Source organism: Asterias amurensis, chromosome 12 (genome assembly GCF_032118995.1).
Source record: "Asterias amurensis chromosome 12, ASM3211899v1".
NCBI lineage: Eukaryota > Metazoa > Echinodermata > Asteroidea > Forcipulatida > Asteriidae > Asterias > Asterias amurensis.
The window spans coordinates 8,576,582-8,595,546 of NC_092659.1; the positions used below are offsets into that span (position 1 = coordinate 8,576,582).

The 18,965-nt window shown below is 38.9% G+C and overlaps 1 protein-coding gene across 3 annotated transcripts in view; it reads left to right on the forward strand.

The window, feature by feature from the left end:
* Positions 1 to 18,965, forward strand: part of LOC139944741 (unconventional myosin-XVI-like) — a 62,680-nt gene that overhangs the window by 25,718 nt on the left and 17,997 nt on the right. For all 3 annotated transcript variants that reach the window (XM_071941802.1, XM_071941799.1, XM_071941800.1), the window contains 15 exons: positions 281 to 391; positions 1,163 to 1,456; positions 3,159 to 3,421; positions 5,271 to 5,376; positions 6,556 to 6,742; positions 8,105 to 8,313; positions 8,979 to 9,128; positions 9,618 to 9,788; positions 10,650 to 10,725; positions 11,536 to 11,711; positions 12,481 to 12,555; positions 13,345 to 13,550; positions 14,049 to 14,151; positions 14,578 to 14,677; positions 17,297 to 17,418. In XM_071941802.1, coding sequence (XP_071797903.1) covers positions 281 to 391; positions 1,163 to 1,456; positions 3,159 to 3,421; positions 5,271 to 5,376; positions 6,556 to 6,742; positions 8,105 to 8,313; positions 8,979 to 9,128; positions 9,618 to 9,788; positions 10,650 to 10,725; positions 11,536 to 11,711; positions 12,481 to 12,555; positions 13,345 to 13,550; positions 14,049 to 14,151; positions 14,578 to 14,677; positions 17,297 to 17,418 — 2,349 coding nt within the window. The remainder of the gene's footprint in view (positions 1 to 280; positions 392 to 1,162; positions 1,457 to 3,158; positions 3,422 to 5,270; positions 5,377 to 6,555; positions 6,743 to 8,104; positions 8,314 to 8,978; positions 9,129 to 9,617; positions 9,789 to 10,649; positions 10,726 to 11,535; positions 11,712 to 12,480; positions 12,556 to 13,344; positions 13,551 to 14,048; positions 14,152 to 14,577; positions 14,678 to 17,296; positions 17,419 to 18,965) is intronic.

The following is an 18,965-nucleotide window of genomic DNA, read 5'->3' on the forward strand; positions in this document are numbered from 1 at the left end:
GTTCACATTGGATACGTGCAGTGACATAGATGCCCAAATAGTCACTGCTCTCAAGTCCGCAGTGGAGTTTGACTGCGTATCTGTAATGTGAAATGACCGAGGTCAAACTACACGCCGGTTTTGCAATTTTTGGTGGCAGCAGACTTACCAGGTAAAATCCATTGTTCTCGGTCATGTGCGCTCGCTAAGAACTACGTATACATTACCTGGTAAGTCTGCTGCCACCTAGCGTTGGAAAGTCTCCATTTATAAACACTTTTGATTCTCTCTTTTTTTGTAGGTTTACCTGCCAGGTACCAGTTCAACCGATGACCTGACATCAATGTCGGAGTTATCACAGAACATGATTCTCCAAGAGCTGATGCTGAGATATACCAAAGATGTCATCTATGTAAGTACAAGAAGATGATCCCGAAGAAGGTCATTGAGTTGTTATAATGGGACAACAAAACACCCATGCTATATCATAATGAAAGAAATAATAGTTGAAATCTCATCAAATTGCTGATGTTTTATACCACTCAGGAACATACATGTGTACCCCATAACCCTGGGAGAGGGTAGCAACTACTATAGAATTAACATTGAATAACAAATGGAAGTGTTTACTTGGTAGTAATGTTAACAAGTATTGGTTTCATATGTACTCAAATCCATCACTCACTGCTGCTCATAGTGCTCCCCTGCAACCGATTTCACAAAACATAAACGTTTTACGCCATAAACGTTGCGCAAGTGGACTTACACAGTTGTGTAAAGTTTCGTGAAATTGGCCCCTGGTCCATTAATTCCATTCCTCAAACCATCTCAGAGCCCTTGGAAGTATAAAGTATGTTGAGGCACATAAATGTTTTTTTAAATGAGACCTGTTTATATATCATTTTGTATGGGTTTACTGAGTGTTTCTCTTGGTTATTTACATGCATTACGCAACACAGGGGACCTTTGTCTTCACGTACCAATTAGCTATGTGTCTTGCTTATAAGGACACAAGTGTCTTGTCAAGACCGGGATGAAACCCAAATTTTACAAATCAGAAACACCAGAGCTCAAGGCTGATGCGCTAGACCCCTCGACCAGACCCCTCGACCATGACATGCCGCTGAAAGTAGAATAAATTGAAATAAAATGTCTTCAATTTCTTGTCTACTTCTCATTCCAGACTTATGTTGGTGACATCCTCATATCTGTCAACCCCTTCAAATCGCTCCCCATCTACTCCAACCAAGTCGCCCGCCAGTACTCGGACCTCGCTGACCGAAGCTCCCTCACACCGCACATATTCTGCGTAGCGGACCGTGCCTACAGAGCGATGCTACGAGAGGGTCAATCACAATGCTGCATTATCAGTGGTGAAAGCGGAGCCGGCAAGACAGAATCCGCCAAGTATTTTGTCAAGCACATATTGATGACGGCTCAGAGTGAAGAGAGTCTGCTTAATGATAAAATTCAGCAGGTTGGTACTCTTATTTTATTATGAATAATACTGAGCTCTTAAGTCAAGGGCTTTATCACACACCTAGGGCATGTCAAAGCACTCAGCACTCAGTCTCCTGACCATGACTAGAGCAAGCTAGTCGAAACGTTGAGACCAATTTCAGAACTGACTCCGCGGCAGTACATTTAATTACGATCCTATAAGCTAAAGTAGTAGTCTAGTCTAATTTCTAAACCATCCGCCCTGGTAATAGTTAAAAGCAGGACAGTTCTTTTCAGAACTGAGAAGTCTCCCGAACCTCCGATTATCTACTCCACGTAGCAAGACAGTTCCCTAAGAACAACTCTACCTGGCAAGTAGACACACACATGGTGTTACCGCAAACCAAATATACACTCAGCATTTTTTATGCAAGGTATGTGAGGCTACATTTTTGAAGTATGAGACCTATTCCTTTATAGCACCATGTATAATGTTTTACAGATCAATATGTTGGGTGCGTTTGATTAGCAACTCTGGTGTGCTCATGTCTGAGGTGTGTTTTGGCAACCCCGACCAAAGCCCAACCAACTCAACAAGTCGGTTACCGGTTGGTCTGAACAGCATCGTCACCGCGCTCAACCGAACACGCGAAAGCGCTCTACCGATAACCAATGTTTCTGGTTGGGGTCGCCAAAACTCACTCCTGAGTGAGCCTCGGACATGAGTTTTTGAACGTCAACTTCCCTCTGCATTCACACTAACTGCTGCATAGATTAGCTTTCCGGGTTAAAGGAACATGTTGCCTTGGATCAGTCGAGTTGGTCTTTGAAAAGCGTTTGTAACCGTTTGTTATAAAATGCATCTATGGTTAGAAAGATGTTTAAAAAGTAGACTACAAAGATCTACACACATTTGCCTCGAAATTACGTGGTTTTCCTTTTACTTTGCGTACTAACACGGTCGGCCATTTATGGGAGTCAAAAATTTGACTCCCATAAATGGCCGACCGTGTTTGTCGACGAGGTAAAAGGAAAACCACGCAATTTCGAGTGATACTTGTGTGGATCATTATATTCTACTTTTAAAATATCTTTTTTTTTTTAATCAATGCATTCTATAACAAAGGGTTACATACGCTTTTCAAAGACCAACTCGACCGATCCAAGGCAACGTGTTCCTTTAACCATAGTGAACTCATCCAAGTAAGCCTCTAACATGAACTACGTGTAATGGAACGCCAACTCCCCAAGCATTCACACCAATGCAGCTTGGGACAGGCGACAGGAACTACTTTCATTGTGTTCATTTCAGGGAAACTAATGAGGGAGGCAGCAGTGAAAATAAGGGAATCAATGTGTGGTGAAGAGGTTTTCAACTAGTGGTTTAATCCCAACGAGGCCTGGTTCTTGATAATTTTATCGAGATAAAGTCGAGGTAAATTATAAAGAACCAGGCCTTGGCGGGTTTAAACGCCCATGAATTAACACTTTTTACCGGTCATAAACAAAGGTTTATACACACCCACGTGACGCGCTCTCCACCAATAGGAATAGCGAAACTGTCTGAGGTATTTATGAATAATGTATTATCGTTCAAGCCATATAGTAAGATTAAGGTTATAAATATTTATTGACATAAAAAAAAACCATGTCTTCCTTGAGTATAGGGAGAATACATACAAAAGACGCAACGAGATAATGAGAGATAACATTTGTTATTAACTTTGTTATGTTCACAGGTCAATCCCTTGCTTGAGTGTTTTGGCAATGCCCAAACCGAAATGAACGACAACTCTAGCCGTTTCGGCAAGTATCTGGAGTTACTGTTCTCCAGCGACGGTCACGTCCAGGGAGCTTCGATATCTGAGTACCTCCTGGAGAAATCACGAGTCGTTGCTCAGGGCGAGAGAGAAAGAAACTTCCATATCTTTTACTTGATGTATGGCGGTCTGTCGGACGAGGAGAAGATTGAGTATGGATTGAGTAATCCTGAATCTCACAGGTATTCCGAACTTATGGCCCTCATGAAAAATCAGCAAAACTGTTATTGAATAACATGAAAAGTATGTTGATGTGTATACAATCTAATAATGTAGGTCTGGTCTTGTATTCAGTAAAGTTGTTCTACTTTTTGTCCAGGGTTCAAATATCATGCCTGTAGTACAGGAATACCACCTAATTAACCACAAGGGAAACTTACTGTAAATTTGAAATAATTTGTGGTTAAACAAGGAAAAGTTGACAGAGCGTGATTTGAACAAACGACCTCTGAACTAATGTGTTGGCACTCTACCAACTGACTTATCTAGCTCTATGTTAAGATGTTTATTTTATTCCTCAAACCATCTCAGCTCCCACGGTAGTATACAGCCTGTGCTGCCATACATGTATACATATGTAGCGCATCAAAGCTAAATCACAGGTACCCTTTTACTGAAGGGTAAAGAGAAGCAAATATAGCTAAATGTTTTGCTATGTTTTGGGCGTATGCAATTTGAGAGCAATGAATTATACCCGTGAAATCTGCTGCCACCTACATGTATGTATTGCCTCCAAGGAAGTAGTAAAACCGTAGTGCTACTGCAAGCCTCTCTAACTTTTATTTTCTTCATGCAAATTTTAATGGAAAACCATTCAATTTTTTTCATGGGTGAGCAAATCTTGACTTTTCTTCTGATCACGTTTTTCTTTCATTCTCCACTCTAGTAGGATTGCGTGTAAGTACACACAAGTCATTTTTCTACATCACTCATTTCTGCCATTCATCTTCAATTCTTCGTTTTTCTTGCTAAGTAGATATAATTGCTAAGCATGTTCAGCAGGTTACCAGAGAAAGTACATACTTAAACGGTGATGATTTGGCTGGTAACCTTAAAAGTAGATTTGTTTCTGGTATTAAGCAGTTAAGCTCTGCATGTAAAGTTAAATTAAATTAACATACAATTTATGCATGTGCTTATTGCTTTTGTCATCACATGCGCTTAGTGATTTCCATACCCAGTGCACCAGTTTGTCCAATTCCTAACTCCACGAAGTGCGCCCTCAAGCGATAGATAATACAGTGTTGTATCGTAGCTCAACTCGGGCAAAACTTCCTGTAAATTGAATATTTTTGCAGGCCTGGTTGATATTTTGTAGCTGCAATGGGATGGTGACATAAAATGTGCTTTGTTTTCCCAATTTGCATGAAGTATGTACTGGCTTTATACGAAAATTCTATTTGTAGATTTATATTTTATTCACTGTTGGCTGTTACTACAGTTTGTTGATGTTCTGCAGTTTCCTCATCTCTAAATGGTTTTAAATCATACTTTTTGCTTTCCCCATTTTGCTGTTTGTTGAACGCACCTTTGATTATGATTAAAACTGCTTTTCAGAATAAAAAAGAACCATTACACCTAAAAGTAAAATATTTGAGCCCAAATTTACATAGATCGTGTGTCTCTATGACACGCTGGTAGAAAAATGGCGTCACAAACTTCACCATTTTTTAAGCTGGTTGAGGCCAAATTTTAAGCTGTAAGGGTGACTTTTTAAAGGTTTTCTTAGGGTTATCAATTTGGAAAAGTTTCCGTATCCTGCTGCAACTTTTTCATTCGTCGTCATGAAATGAAATGTTAAATAATTGTAATTTACTTAAATGAGATATTCCTTTTTGTACAAAAATGAGTGAAAAAGTAGTGGCAGGATACGGAATGTTTTCCCTCAAACACCAGACTCCCTCCACTCTCGGTGACCTTTTTTTAACTTATTGCTTGTTTAATGTATCATGCCCAATTCATCTTATTGTAATTATTGTTTCTTAGTCAGGAGCATTAGTTTTACTCTTGTCCTGGTTTTTCCTCCCCCAGGTACTTAAACCAAGGCCATGATGTGAGAAAAGCTGTTAACACGGCATCCCGCGAGAAATTTCAGTCAGTTCGAGATTGTTTCCGCCATATTGGTTTCTCAAAAGATGTAAGTCAAGCAAATTCTCTTGTTATCAATCATGTATCATACCCTTACACTCTTACTGTCTGACTCTCTGTGGTTTGGAATGTATAGTTTATGCACAATGCATCCAGCCATATGTTATCATGTGGTAAATGATTCTGCGGCCAATTTCACAAAATGCTTGGATTAATCCTATCTCAAGGTGGGCGACTAATGCGTCCTAACGTCTATTGATACTGAACTTAACTCATCATAAGTACTAAGATTAATCCTACATGTAAGTTATAGGAAGAGTTTGGTGAAATCGACAGCTGGTTACCAACCCACTGGAAATGTACACCAGGTTGCCCTAGGGTGACATGAAAAAATGTAATCCAGAGGGACCTCTCCAGACTGGGGCACTGGGTGGTCTTTGGAGGAGGCAGAAGTGGCACCTCAAGATCGGTGTAATTGGAAGCTTCTCACCAGTCAGGCAGCGGTGCAGAAATGCATGATGCTGACCGATTATGATTATAAAATGCATACAGTCAACTCTCCTACTGTTTGCCCTTTCAATGTCATCCAAATGGTTTTGGATGATGCACTTGCTAGACTGATTCATTGTATCTTGTGTTGAATACATCTACAAACTACACAGTCAACCCTCCTACTGACTGGCCCTTCAATATCATCCCATTTGTTTTGAATGATACATGTACATTGTAGAAGCATTTTTCCAGCCTATGTACATGTACCACATTTTTTCTTGTGTTGAATACATCTACACAGTACACAGTCAACCCTCCTACCGACTGGCCCTTCAATATCATCCCATTGGTTTTCAATGATACATTGTAGAAGCATTTTGCCAGCCTACCTCATTGTATCTCGTGTTGAATACATCTACACAGTACACAGTCAACCTTCCTATTGCCAGTCCCTTCAATATCATCCCATTTGTTTTGAATGATTCATTGCAGAAGCATTTTTGCAGCCTAACTCATTTTATCTTGTGTTGAATACATCTACACAATACACAGTCAACTCTTCTACTACCTGGCCCTTCAATATCATCCCATAGGTTTTGAATGATACACTGTAGCTAAGCATTTTGCCAGTCTACCTCATTTTATCTTGAGTCCCGGTCATGACACTTGTGTCCATTACCAAGTAAACATACTTACTGAGATTGACAAATACTAACTTGCTAATTTTTTTTATCAGGATGAGGACAGTGTTTATCGAACCTTAGCGGCAGTCCTCCATCTTGGTGATCTTAGGTTCACTCAATCAGACACAGACATGGCTCGCCTTGTCAACCAAGAGGTCTTAGAAAGGGTCTCTGTTCTCCTTCAAGTGTCTTCCGATGAGCTTGGAGGGGCCATAATATCAGAGACCACATATACCAGAGGTAAGGTCAAAGATTGAGAAACTTAAGGTTTGCGATCACGTCAGAAACTGTTCTCGAATTCAGGGCCCAATTTCTTGAAGCTGCTTAAGCACAACAAGTAGTTTTAAGCTTCTTTGCAGAGTGATGCTACCTGCAAACAACCATGTTACATGTACATGTACCTTATAACACATGGGTGACGGGTATCCTGCAAATTTTTGTTAAGCATATGATTCTTAAGCACTTTCGTTTTTCAATTGAAAGTGGGCCCTGGAAAGTCTTCAACATATGGCATTGAAGTATGCCTGAGCTGAGGTTCTAAAATTAAGTAAATGTATCTTAAAGACAGTAGACACTATTGGTTTATCTCAACATATGCATAAAATAAAAAACCTGTGAAAATCTGAACTCAATTGGTCGTGGAAGTTGCGAGATAATGTGAAAGAAAAAACACCCTTGTCACACGAAGTTGTGTGCTTTCAGATGCTTGATTTCGAAACCTCAAACTCTAAATCTGAGGTCTCGAAATCAAATTCGTGGAAAATTACTTCTTTCTCGAAAACTACGTCACGTCAGAGGGAGCTGTTTCTCACAATGTTTTATTTCATCAACCTCTCCCCTTTACTCATTACCAAGTAAGGTTTTATGCAAATAACTATATTGAGTAATTACCAATAGTGTCCACTGTCTTTGAAGGGAATATATAACACATTGGGTTATCACTCTTAAATTAATGTCAATACAAACTCTTTGTTAGAAGCCTACGGTAGCTGGTAGCTTTTGGTAGTGTAGGCATTTTACTTCAAAGTAATAAGTTATGTAAAAGATATAGGTTTTTATGGCCCAACATTTGAATTTCCTGCGTGAACATAATATTCACTCCGGATTTTCGTTGATGTTTCAAAAATGAATATTTCACAGGGTATTTTTTTGTATACTGTACATGTATGTCATGGCCGATTGGTTAAGAGCATCAAATTCAAGTTCTGGTACAGTCACCGGAGTGTGGGTTCAAATCCCGGTCGTGACACTTGTGTCCTTGGGCAAGATACTTTACTATAATTGCTTCTCTTCACCCAGGGGAATAAATGGGTATCTGCGAGGGAAGAGGTTGATATTGTGAATGGAAAAGCCTTTGGAGCGATATAAACTGTTGCCCGGGTTGTATACTCCCAAGGGAGCTGAGAAACATTAAAAAGGGATGTTATTGGCCCTATGACCAGGGCACTAATGTAAAGCGCATTGATACGGTTATTGTGAAATGCGCTATATAAGAATTGGTTACTATTATAAAAACGATCAAATGAATCCAAAAACTAAAGGTAAACTTTCCCTTTTAAAACTCATCATGTATATTACTTGATTACAATGTATCATCTTCAGGTGAAGCCATCACCAAAGTTCGCACCGTGGAACAAGCAGAAGAATGCCGTGATGCACTGGCCAAAGCAATCTACAGTCGTCTCTTCAGCTGGGTGGTGAACAACATCAATCAACTCCTTCAACCTGTAGAGGAAAGTGAAAGCGCCTATGAGATCGGAGTGCTCGACATCTTTGGATTTGAGAACTTTAATAAGAATAGTTTTGAGCAGGTAAGGAAACGGGGTTAAGTGGTTGTTAATGTGGAACTTTATGACCAGTAGAGCCCGGTTCATACTCCTGCTAATGTGAATGTGATACGAATGTTGATGCCACAAATTTGCAGGAATAATTCGCAGGGGTTGAGTTGTTCTCAAATCTGTTATGAATATTGCAGCGAAAATATAGTTGTGGCGTCAAAATCATGTCGAGTTCGCTTCGCAGGAAGTATGAACTGGGCTTAAGCCATCTTTTTAATATATTTACAATTTTGTAAGTCATTTGCAAGAGTAGAACAGACCAAGTGATGTCAGCTTTGGTGCTGTGGCAACCAACACAAGTACAGAGGAGCAGAGGAAGGCCTGTTAAGACATATAAATCAACTAACTTTGTGAAGGGTCCAATTTCATAGAGCTGCTTAAACAGAAAATATTGCAGAAACATTTGCTGCTAAGCAGCTTTAAGCAGGGTACCAGTCACAGATTGTACAAGTGACAGGGTACTTTGGCTGATAACCTCATTCTGCTAAGCATAAATTTGTTGTGCTTAGCTTCTTTTTGTGCTTAAGCAGCTCTATGAAATTGGACATGAAACAAAATACTCTTCAATATTATTTCCTTTTCGTAACTACATAACCAGCAGTTTCACGACGTAATTGACTGTTTCTCTCTTGCTACAGATTTGCATCAATCTTGCCAATGAGCAGTTTCAGAACTTCTTTAATGAGCATGTCTTCCTGAAGGAACAAGACGACTGCGAGAGAGAAGGCATCGCTCTAGACAAGATTAACTTCACTAACAACAAACCCTGTCTGGATCTCTTTCTGGAGGTACAAAATTAATAGTAATTTATTCTAATAAATAAATAAATAACATTGTTGTGATTTTGTTATTATCATTGTGATAACAGGTTACTATAAATAGTAAACTTGTGCATACAACCGTAAAAGTGGCTTCTTATATAGCGCTCATATCCTTCATTGTAACCAATTGTTAAATGTTTTTGGGATAGTGTTGGCTCTGAAAACAGTCGGTTTGGTCTTGGCGTTTTCTCTGCTCGTCTTCAGGGGAAAACAGTATTTTCTGCTCGTCTTCAGGAGACAGTTTTCTCCTGACAATGAGCAGAGTATACGTCGAGACCACCCTGGCTCTGTTCAGAGCCAACAACTCCTCCAAAAGAGATTATACTCATGGTTTTACCCGCAAGTTTACTAAGTACAGTTAATTCTTATTTTCCACACCATGCACAAGCTTCAAACACCATTTATCATTTTACATTTTTATCTAAATATTTCTAATGATTATTCTTGTTGCCATAGCGACATACTGGCATCATCGCACTGATTGATGAAGAGAGTCATTTTCCGAGAGGAACCAATAAATCCATGGCAACCAAGCTTCACAGTGGGCTCAGCGCCAAGGCCAAGAATGTCTACTTTGCGCCCAAGGATGGTGGTCTTACATTTGGTGTTCTACACTATGCTGGCATGGTAAGTCTGGCTTTCAAATTGCCAAAAAAAAACAAAAAAAAAAACTCTGATTGTCAGAGTGTGGGTTTGAGTCCCGGCTGTGACACTTGTGTCCTTTAGCAAGACACTTAACCATTATTGCTGCGTCCTTCAGATACGCCATTAAGCCCCTTAGGTCCTGTAATGTGTAATGCATGTAGAAAACCAAGTGCACTTATCCTATAGAAAAAGGGGTTTGGCGCGGTGTTCCTGGTTTGATCGGCACCAAATTGCGCAACAGAACCCTGTGCCCGGGTATATCACGGTGCGAGAGCGACGTCAGCTGCGAGGAGAAGCAGTTGGGAATGTAACTACATTCGTTTGAAGGGAATCATTATTTTTTTAAATGTTACACATTATCAACAGCTGCAGTGCTTCCTACCAAGTAAGTGTTCATTTTTTGAGTAATTACCAAAGGTACACCCTCCCTTCAAACATTGAACACGTTGAGAAATATTTACCTCATAGTAGGCTTAAATTAGGTGTTATTAGCAAGCAGTAATTCTCACTATTCTCACTGATGAGCAAATGATCCCAGTGAAGTGCCCAGTTGGGCGTGGAGCATCACATTTAACCTTAGAGTTATATATAAGAACTCGGCATGCGCGCAGGCGGCCATTTTCTAAGTTGAACAAACAGGCATTGCCTAGCGTGTGTTTGTGCAGCCATTTTGTAAGTTGAAAAACAGCTCTTACGTGTGTTTCTTATTAAATGCGCGTACAGAATGGCGCGCACGTGTCTCCTTGCGGTCCCGCCGCGTTTGTGCAAGAAGCATCACCAGTGCGCCCTCTAGTTCTTATATATAGCTCTATGCATTTAACAGTCCATTTCTTTCTCTTGTAGGTGCACTATGACCTGAATGGGATACTAGAGAAGAACAGGGACACTCTCGCTAAGTCTGTTCACTTCACAATGAAAAGTAAGTCAACTGAATAAATAAAACTCTTATCAATTTCTTCATAGAATGTGCAGCACTTAAAGCCATTGGACCCTTTCGGTAAACAGTATTGTCCAAAGTCCACACTTCGTGTATCACAACTTCTATATCAAATAACAAATCTGTGAAAATTTGGGCTTAATCGGTCATCGGAGTCGGGAGAAAATAGCGGGAAAACCCACCCTTGTATCCGCGCGTTTCGCCGTGTCATGACATGTGTTTAAAATAAATCTGTAATTCTCGTTAACGAGAATCGATATTGTTGTACTGTTTTCTCAAAAAGTAAAGCATTTCATGGAATAATATTTCAAGAGAAGTATTTCACCACTACCTTATGTAAACCCTGTAAGTTATTTGTAAAGCTGTGAACCTTTTTATTTTCCTGTACCGAAAGGGTCCAATGGCTTTAACATTCATTAGAGTGTGGGTAAAACTATTCTTTAGGGTAAAAACGCTAAGGCTTCACCCAATTCTAAGTTGTGCCCTTCTGACAATAATGTTGGCTACTGTTTATAATGTCACTTTAATATTATAAAACACCAATGATGTATTATATCTTGTGAAGGCATTACCAAAATAAATGTTTATTGAATTGAAAGCTACAGGACCACTTTTGTAGCCTATGAGTCATTCTTCGAACAATGTCTTGCCATCCCCAAGAATAGTACGTGAACATTCAAATGTGAATGCCTTTTCTTCTTAGAGATTGCCTGGAACTGGTTGCCTGTCAAATGCGTGCGTGACATGGGCCTCGGACAAATGGAAATATTAATATTTTGTTTTTAATTGCAGCAAGTTACAGTTCCCTGATTCGTGAGATGTTCCAGAGCAAAGTCACTCGTACAGGTTCCATCGCTCCCAGCATACGACAGCGTGCAACAAGGAAGTCTCGTAAGCGATCCGTCAAGAACACCAATGATGCGTTTGAATTCTTCCGCAAGAAGCGCATGTCAGAACGAGAAAGTCTGGTAGGTGTAGATTCGATATTATCAGAAACAAGCTAGTCGAAACGTTGAGATCATTTTAAGAACTCGCTCCTCGATAGTGCAGTTAATAGTGATCCTATAAGCTGCTAAAGTACATGTACATGTAGTAGTTCCAGCCAATTTTCTGTACCTTCTGCCCAGGTAATAATTAAAAAGCAGGGCAGTTCGGGCAGTTCTTTTCAGAACTGAGAAGTCTCCCAAACAATCTGATAAATCTACCCTGCGGTAAGAGAATAATTATAGGAAGACAGTTCTATAATCTAAAGAACAAACACTACCTGGCAAGTAGATACACACATGGTGTTACCAGAAACCAAATATATATGTATTTATGTGTTGAGAAAAACTCTTTACAAGGCTAGTTCATACTCCTGTGAAAAAAAAAGGTCCTTGTATATTACAAAAAGTTTGTTATTTTTGTAATATTTATTTAAAAGAAAATAACATTGTGAAAAAACACAATACTTGTGTACAAGGCAATTTCTTATCCTTAAGGGTGGTGGGGAGGTAATAACAGGTTGCATGTTGCAAATCTGAGACTTCTTTTTTAGTGAAATCATTAAAAGGATGTTCAAGCTTTGTGAGATATTCTTGGCGTGTTCATTGATGTGCTTATTTCAATTGCCATACATGTAGTTCTAAATAAGTAGCAGAAGCTATTTTCTCAACTCATTTCAGGATTTGTACTGGTGGAAACTTAATATTGTGTGAGCTTCTAGATTGTCCCTGTAATTATTTATTTTGTTAACAGAGACGACATAAGTTGGAGAGGCCTGTCTTGGGAACAGAAAGGAAGGGAGCTGCAACGGTGTTGTTTCATTTCAAGGTAAAAATGCTTTCATTTTCAATTGTAAGTTTAAAAAAACCTTGAAACAAGTACAGCTCGGAAGTGCCTCAGTGCGCTACGTACAGAGCTGGGAAGATGCAAGACATCAAATACAATTGTGGCATATCACCCCTGTCACACCTTCTACGCTGCCCAGCCCTTGAGGAGCAGTGCTGCCATGAAATCCTGGCCAAACATTTGAAGAGTAGATGATGGACTAAAAAAAACCCAAAAAAAACCAAAAAAATATGATTTCAGATTAAAGGGACATATGTTGCCTTGGATCGAGCGAATTGGTCTATTGAAAGTGTTTGAAACCGTTTGTTATAAAATGCATATGGTTGGATAGATGTTTTAAAAGGAGAATATAATGATTCACACAAAAATGCCATGAAATTGAAATTTTTCCTTATACGTCAGGAACTAACACGACACGCCATTTTGTGGAGTCACATTTTTGACTCCACAAAATGCCAGTTTTATTTGTGTGGATCATTATAATATACTTCGAAAACATCTTTCATGCTATTCCATATGCTGTGGGTACAGCAACGGTTTAATAGTTATTAGGTTTGCATCGGGGATCAAGAATATAATTAATTGGTTTAACCCTTACATCGATGTGTAGTTAGCACTGTATACTTGGTACTTTCCCAAGTCCGGTGAAAACAATCCGCAGGCAAATCACTCAAGTGGGATTCAAACAGATGTCTTATCAGATGACAATAAATATATTTCAACTTTGTTTATAAAATTGAAAATTATGATGGTGCCTCTTTTTCCTGGCAGAACTCCTTGGCGGAATTAATCAATAAGATGATGCACTCCTCTCCCCACTTCATCCGTTGTATCAAACCAAACACGGCCAAACTGCCGGACAAGTTCACTCCGGAGTACGTGATTGCCCAGCTACGCTACACGGGTGTCATGGAGACAACCAGGATCCGACAGAGTGGGTTCCCGCTACGCTTGACACCCGAGGAGTTTATCAAGAGGTTTGTTTGTGGTTGAAGGAGGTTTTCAGGCAAAGTTAAATAAACTTTGTTTTTTTTGAGTCGTTGGATTGTTTTAATCCTATTTAAACATAGATATATACAGTAAAACTTGAGGGTGAAAGTTTCATTTCAAAGGGTGGTAGCATTTTTGAGATACTGCCGAAAATAAATCAAAGTTTCTTAGATATCAGTGTCTTCTTGTAATCTTCACCAAGACCTACCAAGAAACTAGCCTGAACATCTGACGTCACACTTCAAGGCTCATGAATTATGCCAGAGATCTGCCTTTTAGCCAATGCCTTAATCACCTTTGACCTCCCATTCATTTCACATGGCCTTTATGGTCCTGGAGATTTGCAGTTAAATCTTTTTACATGTGTATACATATAAAGCCAATGCATGTCTTTGTCATAGCGGATAAAGACAGGGGACCAGTCTATATGTCCAGGTCCTCCATAAGGTTCATCTTTATCTTATTTGGTTGACCTTTGACCTCAGGTATGGGGCTCTGGTGGAGTTTTCAACGGACAGGAAATCAGGAGCTGGGGATCTGCAGAAGTGTAAAGATGCGCTGAAACATCACAACGTTACAGACTGGAAGGTGGGTTTATTAAGGATTTTTTTCGGCAAAACTAAAACCACTATCGTTTTTCATCTTCATCGTAATCATACATGTAATAATATCAGTTAAAGGGAATGGGTACTTTTTGTACGACACAAGACACAAACGTCCACAGATTTACACTAAACTTATGTGGTGTAAAGATTATGATAGCACTGTCCTCCCACCTTCCGCTCTTGTGACATCACTACCTTTCAAGACCACCCCCCCCCCCTCTCCCTCCCAGTTCACCGTGAACTTAAAAACCTTGACTCAGCAACCAATGGTTTAAAATTTAGTTATTTTTGACTCATGAACGATCAGTCATTTATGTCTAAAGGAAGTGCCAATTAGCTATTTTTAGATGTGCATAGTTTTCTCCCAAGAAAGCAGCATTCAGTGTATTGTACTCGTCTCTTTTAACAGCTTGGCAAGTCGTCCAAGTTTTTCTTCCGGCATTGGCATGCAGAGAAACTGGGAGAGATAAGCCGTGTTCTGGAAGGAAAGATAGTAACATGTCAGAAAGGTAAGATGCGCTTCAATTGTCTTGCTCTTTCTGTAGAAGATGTTTTAAAGGCACTGGACACTATTGGTAATTACTCAAAATAATTGTTGGCATAAAAACTTACTTGGTAACAAGTAATGGGGAGCTGTTGATAGTATAAAACATTCTGAGAAACGGCTCCCTCTGATGTAACAGAGACAGAAGTTATTTTCAGAAGATATTTTAAAGACACTTTAGCCCATCCATCTGCCTGACTGGTCAAATGATATTAACACTGTGAGCCAGTGGTAAGACTGTTGTACTTGCAACTACAAGGTTGTGGGTTTGAATGACACAAGCTAACTGCTGATTCACAATAACTAGAATGAGTATTGTCATCTGGTTACTGGATTCCAATGTCTTTATTTGTGCAATTCACAATCATAGATGCTAAACCAATGTTTGTATGAGAGAGGTTGTGTTTTGCCAGCTTGGTGTTTATGGGATTTTGCTGAGTTCCCTTTATGGGAAGATCATCTAAACAAACAAACAAACAAACAAACAAACAAACAAATAGTGATGAAATTTGGAAGGCATACCTCAAGTTTAAAAGCGAGAGCAATAAAAGGGTCGAAATCATCTCTAGCTTTCCTTAGTAGGCCTAAATGAATGAAATTGTTAAAACGTTTTTAGACAGAAAAAGTCTTTATGAGTGTTTATATCACCTTGATATTGCAAAGGTTGTGGGTTCGAATCCCACACAAGTAATATGCGTGTGATTTTTTTTTCACAGAGATCTCGAAAGTTCTGAGTATACAGTGCTAGTACACACTGGTGTATATGGGTACAATCCAAAATGAATTTATCATCTTGGTCCCTTATACTCGAAAACTTTCCTACTTTTTTCCCCAACAAGTCAAATGTCATGTCTCTCTTGTTAAAAAAAAAACTGTTTCTAATCCAGTAAAGCCCTGTGGTGGAGTAGATTTCGTTTTCACTTCCTGAAATTCTAGCCCTGCGCCATCCTTAGTGGTACGTAATATGAATAGGGAGTTGGGCCCAAAAATTAACATTGGACCAGAGGCCAGTGGTTTTAGCATTGGGCAAGTTAAGTTATGACCATATAAGTCAGCAGTTTTGTGCTTGTGGAATCACAACACCTCACTGCATTCTTAATTTAAAGACACTGGACACTATTGGTAATTGTGAAAGACCAGTCTTCTCACTTGCTGTATCTCACTAGGTGCATAGAATAACAAACCTGCGAAAATTTGAGTTCAATCGGTCATCAAAGTTTAGAGATAATAATGAAAGAAAAAACACCCTTGTCACACAGAGTTGTGCACTTTCAGATGCTTGATTTCGAGACCTCAAATTCTAAAGCTGAGGTCTCAAAATCAAATTCGATGAAAATTACTTCTTTCTTGAAAACTACAACACTTCAGAGGGAGCCGTTTCTCACAATGTTTTATACTATCCACCTCTCCCCATTACTCATTACCAAGTTAGGTTTTGTGCTAATAATTATTTTGAGTAATTACCAATAGTGTCCACTGCCTTTAAACTGATCAATACAAATGTATTTACATTCTTTTGAGTATTGAAGCATTACATGAAAAAAATATAAAAAATCTTCTCCTCGTACTTGTTCCAAAAACAGCTCAAATGTGAAACTGTGTAGATGGTGTTCTTCTCATTTTAATTCCGGTCTTGTAACAATAGACCCTTCCCATGAAATATGTAAATTGCACATAGCGCGTGCGCGCTTACGTTTTGGTTGGCAAAATGAGGGAACATTGTGCTGTTTTGTACATGGGTAATGGGTGCGTCACACAGACGGGATTGCCTGTCTGCTTAGTGCACAACTCTATAGCGTTTGCCAACCAATAGGGTCTGTATGCATGCGTGAATGTAATTAGCATATTTCATGGGAAGGGTCCATTTCTCTGGTCCATTAAAAGTTTTGAGGATTCCCAACCCCCTCGAATTTGAGCCATGGGAGCCCTCTTCAGCATCTTCTTGCAGGAAATGGTGCTATTAGGTTCGGGGAACTCCAAACTTGTGTCCTGTTATACGATCAGTAGTTTCCTCACTCCTTCCTCGTTTATATATTGTTACAACTTTAGACACATTTTCTTTTTGTATATGTTGCATATACAGAGGAAATATTTGGTTGCGTTTTATCAAAGATGTTTTGTAATATGATGAGGTTGAATGTATAATCTTCATCCGTTGGAAGCAACAAGTTTGCAAATATTCATTTGGTTCATATCGCTCGCATGCCCCTTTGTTAGTGGACTGTTTGTGTAGAGCAGCACTTATCAGTATCCACAAATTTTATGTCCAAACCGAGGCCAGAGGAATAAATAGTCTGGTTCCTATTGTGTTATAGTGTGTCTGTAGTCATTGCTGTATACAGGACATCTGATGATGATGCCATAATAAAGTCTATGTAGTTTTCTTGAGGGGAACGTACTTGCTGAGTTTTCGTTTGCAACAAGTTAACTTTCTTTCAGTACGCACTTTCACTTTCAGGGTTTTATAAAGTTTAAAGGTGCAAAACTAATTACAACAAAACTATCAAACTTTAACAACCACGTGGAGTGAAAGAAAAACATTAACGACAGGCTCGGTAAAGTTTCTTGGCATTTATTTTTTCAGTGGTACGAGGCTTTCTAAGCCGACAAGGAATGAAAAGCTTCTTTGGGCATTGGAATCGACAGAAAGAATGCGTAGCCAACTTCTTGAATGAAATCAATGCAAAGGGAGATGCGTTGCTGGAGGTAAGTTCGGTTTCATTTCTCTCCTTCCACAGAGTTTTTAAGTCTCTCCTTTATGTCTAACTGTGCTCCTTTTCCTGTTTGTTAGGCCTATTTTTTATGCCCTTTCTTGCATTTTCCGGGCTTTTCTGGGATTTGGGAAACATACGCCTTTTTGCGACAGTTATATTTTTTATTTTTGTGCTCTCCTATGGGCATCCCACTGTTGTTTAACCTAAGTTATCAATATATTTTTAATGTGTACTTCTGAATATTTTGTCTGAACAAATATTATTATTATAGAAGAGTATATCGGGACCGTGTTGCACAGGGTTATTTTTTTAGGCAACTGGTTCCAGGATATCACCGCAACAAAAATAAAATGAAAAAAAAACCAAACACTGATGACATTTCAATTTTCAGAGAATTTTCTGTTTCTGGTGTTTTCCTTTGCCATACAGTGCATTCAGTGGCCTCCAATTAGCCTGTAAAAAATACCTAGTGGGACTAGGGCCTCATGGTATATAAGTAAAATGATAAAGAAATATACAATAAAAATTCACATATGAAATTTACAGTGTCTACTTGTTGAGAAAACACCAAAAAACTGTCATGGTATTTTCACCTGAACATCAAATTCATCCATGTTTAGCAAGGTTACAGCAGGTACCAACCGCAGCATTCGTTAACAGACACCAACCCTCAGAAGTCTGAGAAATGATTCATCTCAAATTTAATTTTTTTTCAAGGAAATTTAGGTTTGCACAGTTTTGTGGTGTCAGGTTGCGTACTTAACTGTTATTTGTGGTGACTGGTCAGTGACATTTGTAGTTTACTAACGGTGCGATGATCGAGGAAGCCTAAAAAAGTATAGAACAATTACTTATAACGCTATTCACAAGAAATTTAGAGTTGCAACTTTGTCCGTTTTGTGGTGACAGGTTGCATATTTGTCTGTATTTGTGATGATTGGCCATTGTATTATTCTAATGGTGAGATGATCTTAAAAATCTTAAACAGTATAGAAAATTTACTTGTAACGCTATTCACAGGAAATTTAGAGTTGCAACTTTGTCCGTTTTGTGGTGACAGGTTGCATATTTGTCTGTATTTGTGATGATTGGCCATTGTATTATTCTAATAGTGAGATGATCTTAAAAATCTTAAACAGTATAGAAAATTTACTTATAACGCTATTCACAGGAAATTGCAATGAAGGTCACTGACACGTGTATTTTCTTATAGATGAGATTATTCTAAATAGCTAAATATTGCAATGTTAAGAGTATTGACTTGGAATAGTGTCGGCATAAAATTGAATGTTGCAACTTTGCCAAGTTTTACGGTGTGGGGCACTGACATTTTTTTATGCTTCTAATGGTTAGATGATCCTATAGACTGTGAGGTTACAAATGCGGAGCAAAATGACCTATAAAAACGATGTTCATAGGAACGTAGTGTTGCAACTTTGCCAGGTTTTGTGGTGACAGTTCGTTGACATATTTCTCAAATGGTTAGTGGTTGTAAAAGGTTAGAAAGGTAAAGAAAAATGACCTAAAACATTGTTTACA